The following is an 8,478-nucleotide window of genomic DNA, read 5'->3' on the forward strand; positions in this document are numbered from 1 at the left end:
GTCAGGGAGAACATTGCAGTAACTCTATCTGCCAGCTCTGTTTACGAGGGACGACAAAACCCCCCTGTGACTGAAAACTGCTTTGTCATTGCCTTCTTAATAGCTGCTGAGCAAAAACAAGGAGCTGAACTTCAAGATAAAGCCTGAAGGAAGGATTAAAGAGTGGAACGATGCTGTGACTGTTCATCTCTGGTGAGTTTGTTCCTTTTGTGCCAAATTGTTGTGTGAAAAGAGAAATTCATCATGCAGCGTTTTCCTTTTGACACTCCATATCTCAAGATTTTAAAGGTGCTTCTCGGTGTAGATTCACGGACAAATACTGCGTGGTGCGGTCAGGTTACCGTTTTCAACATTATTTCATGAGTGTGGCGTCTGTCTTCCTTCAGGATTGCGGCATGTTGTCCACTGGATAACCTCCTGTTGCTGCTCCAATGGGAGGAAGGAGCCGGTTTCAAGCTGCCAGTGTCAAGGTGCCCTTCATCCAGCGAGTAAACATACAAATTTATAAGAGCAATTTGTATGTTTATGAATGATCTAGTGTGTTTCTCTCTCTGCACAGGGCTGAAGGTGTGGACGATCAACTGTGATGCAAAACCCTCCCATCAGCAGACTCTTCCATAACGTGTCCCACTGCATCTACTGTCGCTGGGGCTTTCATGTTTACATCTGCTTCACCTGAACTCTGGCTTGTGCTGCACTTGTACTAATGGTGACTTGTCTGAAAGCTCCTGCTGAAGGAAGCTGGACAATGTCTGACAGCTCACAAGTGCACAGCACTCGCTCTCCATCCTGTTACGTCATCTGGTAAAAATGTGACTTTGTAAGCCCAATATTCTGACCTACAAACTGATTAAAGAACGATGCGGATCGTTTGTTGTCTCGTTTGAGTCTTTTGAACAGTTTCTCAGAGCATCAAGTTTCTGTTCATCTTCTGTTCGAGGTGTTTGTCGCCATCGTGTGGATTCAACGAGTAATTACAGTTGATATGCAGAAAAGTGGAGGAAGAAAAATCCAAGGTGTGTTGGAACCAGAGAATCAAACCTGTGAAGTGTGCTCTCAGAAAGCAGAAGCATGTATAAAAATCATGCAAGTAGAACAGACAGGGATTTTCTTTAGACCATGTGTAAAAAAAATCCATTATTTTTAAGTTGTCACAACCTTTCGACCTCCAACCGAGGCTGAAGGGTTCGGAGGCTGAAAGTGGAGTTGGTGAATTCCAGGCTCATGGAAATATTTTTCAGAAGCTGTGACAGAACATTTTGGATCATATTTTTCCTCATCAGAAAGCAGAACTTTACACTTCTGTAGTGGAGAGTGTGATGTAAACGTGCGACTTATCAAAACTACAGATCCAGTTTTTCCACTGTGGTTTACTGGGTGACAAGGAGGAGGAATTTCAAATTTTCAGAAATAAAGAAAAAAAATCTATTTTACACATCAGTGTAAAATATAAAATTACAGACATGTTAATTTGGCTAAAAGAAAACAGTGATTCAGAGCAATCAGCCCTTTGGTTACACTGGTATATATGTAAAGAATTTAACTTGATTTATCCAATAATATGGTTTTTATTTTACCCCTTTTGCCCCCAAGAGACACTATGATCACATTTATTTATTTGTTTCATTTGATTGTATTTTGTTGTATTGCATTTTATTTTATTTATTTATGATCTAAAATCAAAATTGAGAAAGATGACCAAACATAAGAAGTTATGATGTAATTAATTTTTATTTCTTTAAAACAAAATTTTAAAACCACCCCTTTTGCATATTGTTCGCTTAATGTAATAGTTTACTTTTAGTGCAAGAAACTGATGATTATTGGTTTAATGTATTGCAAATTTTACATAATTGTCTTTTTGGTGTTGGTCTTATCTCAGATTGATCATGTAGATTTGAAAAGTGTCTAATGAGCTTATACTTAAATCAAATAAAATAATTTCTAATAAATGGATATGTTATGCAGATGAAGTGTATTTTGCATGTTGCATGTTTCATTTAATTTCAATCAGCACCACTAATTCGTTTTCATTTAACCAGATAACTTTCTGCGTTTTGGACGTCACTTATTTCCAAAATGTATCTCAATTATCGTAACTGAGTTTCCACTGTTTTCTGAACCGTCAGCCACTTAAATCACATATCATTTATTTAGAATAGAAGAATGCACAAATGTATTTACATTCACATGATACAATTTTACAATTACACACATCTCCATTCTGTACAGGTTTAAAGTGACCATTTATATTTTACAGTGAGGAAACAGTTTGACCATCGTGGGATTTGCTCAATAAATGTGATGCTTCCCCCCCTCAGCTGCTGATCGTGATGAGAACATCTGCCCGGCCTCTAGTGTGAAGTTCACTACGATATCTGTTCATTTTTGTCCCACTTTAAAAGGAGAAAACAAAACAAACAAATCAAAAGAAAAAAAATGCAGTTTCTTAATTTGCACAGATAAATCTCAATGCCTACATTCTGACCGCGTGATGGCCAAATGTGAAGACACAACAAGAAAGGCAAAAGATAATAATAATAATAATAATAATAATAAAAACTTCCAAAGAAGATTCACAATTACATCAGCGCCTCTTTACATTTCCACCACAGCTCTAAGCCTAAAGTGCGTCGTCGTTCTCTGCCACAGCCGGACCCGGCGTCTGCCATCATAACACCATGGTGGGAATGTGGTGGACCAGAGGCATCTGATGCTGCATGGCGGCCATCTGCGGCGCAGGTGGAAGAGAGGGAGGAGGAGGGGAAACCTGCGGGGGCGCGTCGGAAGCGTGCGCCACAGGTTTGTGCCGCGCGCTCTTCTGGTGCGCCCTCAGGCCCGCCAGCTGGGAGTACGCGCTCTGACAGACGTGGCACTTGTACGGCCGCTCGCCGGTGTGCAGGCGGACGTGGTTCCGCAGCGTGGACGACTGGCTGAAGCGGCGGTTGCAGAAGCGGCACACGAAGGGCTTGTCCAGGGTGTGGATGCGCATGTGGGAGCGCAGGTTGCTGCGGGAGTTGAAGCCGCGGTGGCAGATGACGCAGCGCATCCGGCCGGTGGAGGTGGCTGTGACGGAAGGGGGAGAACACGAAGAGGGCCCCTCGGTGGAGTGGGAGTCGTCTGGGAGGGGGAAACAGAGGAGGCGATGGGGTGAGACTTTGAAGTTGCTCTCGCCAAAAGAGAGCAACTTCAGGAAGGAAGAAACTCACCACTCCTGCTTTTCTTCTGGTGTTCTTCATCCATCCCTGGAACCCCAGGAATTCCAAGGAACGTGTTGTGAGTGTTTCCATACCAGACAAGGAGCTCCTGGTCAGGCGGAATGGTCTGAGGGAGAGAGAAATGTAAAAATACCAGCGTTTATCATTCCTGTCTGATTTCAGAAATAAGCGTTCAAGATTAGTTGAGGTGTAAGCGAACTCTGACTGTGTATGGTGAGTGTCAGATAAAATTGAAGATAAATCTGTAAGTATATGATTTTTTTTAAATTATAACTTTTTCCCAAGCAGAGCCAATTTAGTTCAGCTCAGGTTTATTGCAAAACCACTGTGGTAGTTTTGGACTCGGTGGAGGCCCTGACTGAGCTCGGCTCTCTCGCAAACCTTCTCAGCTGGGCGTGAGGCTCACCTCCACTGCTTTATAGAAGATGCTGCTGCCGATCTGCACCACCTCCAGGTTCTGCTCCTGCTCGTTCCGAGCGCACTTGATGTAGGTCATCCAGCTGCGGTGGTCCTCCTGGCTGGCATCGATGAAGTACCGCACCGTGCCGTCCTCGTTGAACACCTGAGGAACGACGTGGATGTGTTACAGACGAGAAAAAAAAAAGTTTTTCCTGCATTAGGAATGTGTTTAAAGCAGAAGCATTGCAGGACCCATTTTACTTTGGCCCAAGCCCTGGAAAATATTTTTGGTGGCCCTGTAAAATTTCCAAAACAAATTTAATAAGGAAAAAAAACAAATTAAAAATCCAACTGGAATTTATTTAGCTGAATTTGCGTGTCTTTTAATGTGTCGGGTTTATTTATTAATTTATTTTTTGCTTGTCTGATTGTGAATTGAATCTTTGGAACGTTTTCAAATGACATTTGAGGTGAAAATACGAGCAATCTGAGTTGAGCTGCTGTGACCCAGCTGGTCTGTTCAATAAACTGGATTATCGAAAATGCACAAACCAAGTCTGTGATTTGTGGTATTTTGGGGACGTTGCGCCCCAGCAGAGAGTGCGCTCACCTCCCACATCAGGTTGTTGTTCTTGAACAAGTCCACATGCTCGGGGGACAGGAGCCTCCCGGTGAAGGGGCCCATCTCTGTTCCGGCTTTGATCCAGGTCTTGGAGAAGATCCCCAGGCCTTCACCCGGGATGGAGCTCTGGGCGATGATCACCTCGCTGGGCAGCACCAGGCTGGAGAGCTTCTGCACCTCTGCCAATGCAAAAATAGTAATACATAAAAGGCCTGAACAAATGAGTGCAAAACGTCTGAAAAAAAAAAAAGCTCTGAATGAACGCTTTCAGTGGTGAAAGCAGCAAATGAACTGGATCTTATTTTAGTCACGAAATATTGAGCCACGCCTCACCCTGCGTTTAATTCGATTATCTGGATGAATTGAATCTTTTTTTGTTGTTGTTGTTGTTGTGCAAAAAACACCACCACCTCCTCCCCCTTAAAGCTTTTCTTCCTTTCTTTCTTTCCTCGAAGGAGAAGAAAGAAAAAAGTGATTCTTTAAAGTTAAATTCAAAGATTTTTTTGTTTGTTTTGTTTTTTAAGTCCCACATTGCAGAAAAGTGAGCACCGGGGTTAAACGATCCTCTATTGCTTAGACTCCAGCAATTTGTCATGCTTCAGATGTGATTTTCATTACACTTTACTCCTGGAAAAGAAAAAAAAGGAAAAAAAGGGGGAACGACTAATTCCAAATTCATTATCCTTTTTAGAACTTTGCGCCAATAAATTTGCGCTGAATGAGACGGGGGCCTGTTTAAAAGGGACGGAGGAATTTCTGCGACAAAAAAAAAAAAAAATGGAAAGGCGATTAGATGGTTGACATGCAATGAATAGCATTAGATTTAGCCTTCACGGCGCATTATGCGAGGAACAGCAAATCTCTTAAAAGGAAGAGAAAGAAAGAAAAAGAGCCTCCAGAGTCTCTCATAGCTGCCAAGGGAGGAAAAGAGACTGTCCGGAGATTGATGAATGCGTGGATGAAAAAAGAGAAAAAGAAAAAAAAAATGTCAAAGAAAGGAAACCTTTCTGTCCGAGAGGTTTTAAGTGGGAAACTTTCCCAGGTCAAGCGCAAAGTTAACCAAATGAATTTAATGCTCTTTCAATCAGCCTCGGTTGGAGCAACGAGGCTCCGGGCGGCGGAGGGCCGAGCGCGAGGTTAACGCGTTTAATGGCTCCTAAAAAAAGAGAGAGAGGGAAAAGTGCGAGCACGGAGGAAATGTTGGACCGGGTCAGAGAAAGTTCTGCTGGATTTCGAACCCGTGCGGGGACAAATCAACGCGTTTTCACATGATTTCTGGTCTCATGCTGTTGGCTTTTGACGCGCTTTTACGCACGCCTTATTTCTTTAAAATGTATATATATGTATAAAATATTTTTTTAAAAATGAACGGCATAATTCAATTGGTTTAAAAAGTGTAGTTAAAAAAAAAATCAATGATAGTTGTCAAAGCGACCCAGCGGGCCGGCCTCACCTCCAGCGAAGGACTGGGCCAGAACCTCCGCGGTGAAGGCGGTCTTGGGGCCGCCGCCGCTCTGCCGCTCCTCCGCCAGGTGTTCTCCCAGCACGTTCCTCCACCTGCCGTACAGGAAGCTGTGCAGGATGTCCGAGGTGATCACGTCCGACAGCGAGCGGCCGGAGCACTTAAATCCGGGCTTGAGAGCCAGAGCGTCGGCGGGCAGCACGGAGCCCATGACGCGTAAGAGAGAGAGAGAGAGAGAGAGAGAGAGAGGACGCTGTGAGTGACCGGGGCTGGACGCGGAGCCAGAGTCCGTCCTCCTCGCTCCAGACTGCAGGAAACTGCCGCAGCACCGGGCTGTGAGGGGTCTCTTTATATAAGTGGCTGGTGTGACCCCGGGCCTAATTAGTTATTAATGACACACCCCTCACCATGTGGACCAGCCCGCCGCGGCACCGACAGGACGGTCCGATCCGAGCGCAGTGCCAGAGGAACACTACATGGCAAAGCATCGCGCACGTTTTAAAGGACTGCACTTATTGTAGTTTTTTCTTTTAAATAAATAAAAAGAACGAAACAAGTTGATATAAATGTTACATTTCAATCCCTTTTGGTGCTGTTTGAAAATATCAGATTTTTTTTTATTTATTTGAAATTTTCCTTCATTTCAAAACAAAGTTTATTCAAATCTGATATTTTCCTTTCGACTCAACATGTACATATTATATATTCCTGCGCACACATGCTGCAAGGCTGTAAATAATTGTTTTATGAATTCTTGTTTTAATCAAACAAACTTCAAACTTCATCGCCTCTCTCGTTTTCAGTAGATTCATTTCAGGACAGAGACGTGCAAGACTTGATTCGTGCCATTTCTGTGTTTCTAAACAAACTTACAATTTCTAGATGCAGAATTTTTAAAAATTCAGTATGTTTTATGATCAGAACGAGGAAATAAAAGTTAAAACTTCACCGAAGATTAAAACAAAGCAGAAGTTTGTCCAGAGCAGAACAACAAACCATAATAATATTATTATTATTATTGTTATTGTTGTTGTTGTTGTTTAGTCTGGGAGATGCTTTCTTCTCATGCATTGTGAATTTACACGTCGCTCATATAATTTTTTTTTTTTTTTTTTTGTGAGGAGTTAGCGCGCGAATAACAAGAATGGAAACAAGCCTTTATTTTTTTCCACTAGCATTGTCCGCGTGAAGAGGAAGAAAAAAACAGAGAGAGAGAGAGAGAGAGAGAGAGAGAGAGAGAGAGGAAAACATGTAAAGCTGCTTTGACGTGGCGCACATTGCGCACATTGCGCACTTTTTCAAGCCCTTGTTGAGGAAAACGGTTTAATATTCATGGGTGTTTCGATCCAGCTCTGTATTGTGGCAGCGTCTAAGATGAGTGTGCATATATATATATATTTAAATATATATATATATATGCTCTGCCTATACATATATATTTATATATGTGGGACCTTTTCTTCTTGCGTACCCCACGCCCCCCGTCTTCTTCTCTCCTGCCTATGTTTCGGTCTTGATGGACTGGGGGGCTAAATGGGCAGTTTTCCTTTTTTTTCCCCCAGCAGAGAGGACATCTTTATTCCATCCTCGGCTCACAGGTTTCCCCATTCAGCTTCCCTCCAAGTAATGTCAGGGCCCTGAAAAGTGCTGCAAATCAATCTTTCATGGTGTTTTGAGGGCAATTTGACATCCATGCACTCCTCTTTTCACTTCGACAACTACAAGGGGATTGTCCGAGAGAGAGAGAGAGAGAGAGAGAGAGACAGAGAGAGAGAGAGAGAAGAAATGGGCAAGTTTGAGCTCTGTTCTCTCTTTTCTCTGCAGGAATATGAACTGTGCGCAAAGTAATGGGAAAGAAGATATGGCAAGTAAACACAATGGAGGGGTGGGCCTTTCTTTCACCTTCTTCTCCTTCTTCTCCTAATTCTTCTTCTCCTTCTTCCTTAAGAGAGAAGCAGAGATAGTGAAAAGGCAAGGTGAGTGACAGGGCACGAAAACAGATTACTGTGAAACAGCTGCTTTTTATGAGCGGGCCCCTCCTTCGTTTTGTCCCCTCTTTTCCCAGATGAAATTTCTCCGCTCTTTCAATGGGATTCTTTCTCATCTAGATTGATTTACATTTATGGCATTCATCGCACAAATCCGAGGTAAATGGGTGGAGGAGGAGGCGGAGGGGGAGGCGGGCGGGGGGCCCCCCGGCCGTTGGTTGGGGGGGGGGGGGGGCTTCTTTATTAAAGAGGAATTAAATGAGTTGAATCGGGGTAACGCATGGATTTGATTTGCTTATTTATGCATTAACCTGTGGCTTTATGCGGGGCTGGTAAAGCCGCGGGCATGTCAGCAATAGCAAATCATCCCGCTTAGCTGCTCCATTGTAAGACAATTTGAGCCATTATTGTTGTCCATTTAAAGCCTATCAATTTAATGTGGATGATTGACAATTATTGCACAAAGAATGTGGTAATGGGGGGATTTCAAAGCGCTGGTGGGAAACCTATTAACGTGGAGCGTTTGTTTGTGGATAAATGGCGAAATTTTACGCTCGTACTGGGGGTCGGGGGGAGGATGTGAGAAAACGCTTGGGAGTTGATTGAATATTTTACATTTAATGTGATCTGAAAAGAGCAGGTTTGGAAGTGATTCTGCTCAAACCTAAGAGAAGGTGCAGGCAGGGGAGAAAAAGAATCGTTTCTGAAACTTCCACGCAGGCCCGCTTGCAGGGAAACACTCGCTGCTGTCCCACCGAGGAGAGCAGCGCAGATCCTCCACAGTGTCAT

The 8,478-nt window shown here is 43.4% G+C and overlaps 1 protein-coding gene and 1 long non-coding RNA gene across 2 annotated transcripts; one reads left to right on the forward strand and one right to left on the reverse strand.

Annotated features, from left to right (window-relative positions):
- The first annotated feature begins 60 nt into the window (after positions 1 to 60).
- On the forward strand, positions 61 to 856 carry LOC129366578 (uncharacterized). Its single transcript, XR_008606635.1, has 3 exons — positions 61 to 192; positions 387 to 470; positions 560 to 856. It is a non-coding gene; the product is annotated as an uncharacterized LOC129366578 (long non-coding RNA).
- A 1,277-nt stretch (positions 857 to 2,133) lies between these two features.
- On the reverse strand, positions 2,134 to 5,996 carry LOC129366521 (PR domain zinc finger protein 12-like). The gene is made up of 5 exons (XM_055040432.1): positions 5,693 to 5,996; positions 4,228 to 4,418; positions 3,625 to 3,780; positions 3,210 to 3,324; positions 2,134 to 3,120 (listed from the first exon to the last, which is right to left on the reverse strand). Exons 1-5 carry the CDS (start codon positions 5,910 to 5,912, stop codon positions 2,672 to 2,674), a joined length of 1,131 nt encoding a protein of 376 aa, XP_054896407.1. The 5' UTR covers positions 5,913 to 5,996; the 3' UTR covers positions 2,134 to 2,671.
- Between the last annotated feature and the right edge of the window lie 2,482 nt (positions 5,997 to 8,478).

Source organism: Poeciliopsis prolifica, unplaced genomic scaffold (assembly GCF_027474105.1).
Source record: "Poeciliopsis prolifica strain line A6 unplaced genomic scaffold, Auburn_PproV2 SCAFFOLD015, whole genome shotgun sequence".
NCBI classification, from domain to species: domain Eukaryota; kingdom Metazoa; phylum Chordata; class Actinopteri; order Cyprinodontiformes; family Poeciliidae; genus Poeciliopsis; species Poeciliopsis prolifica.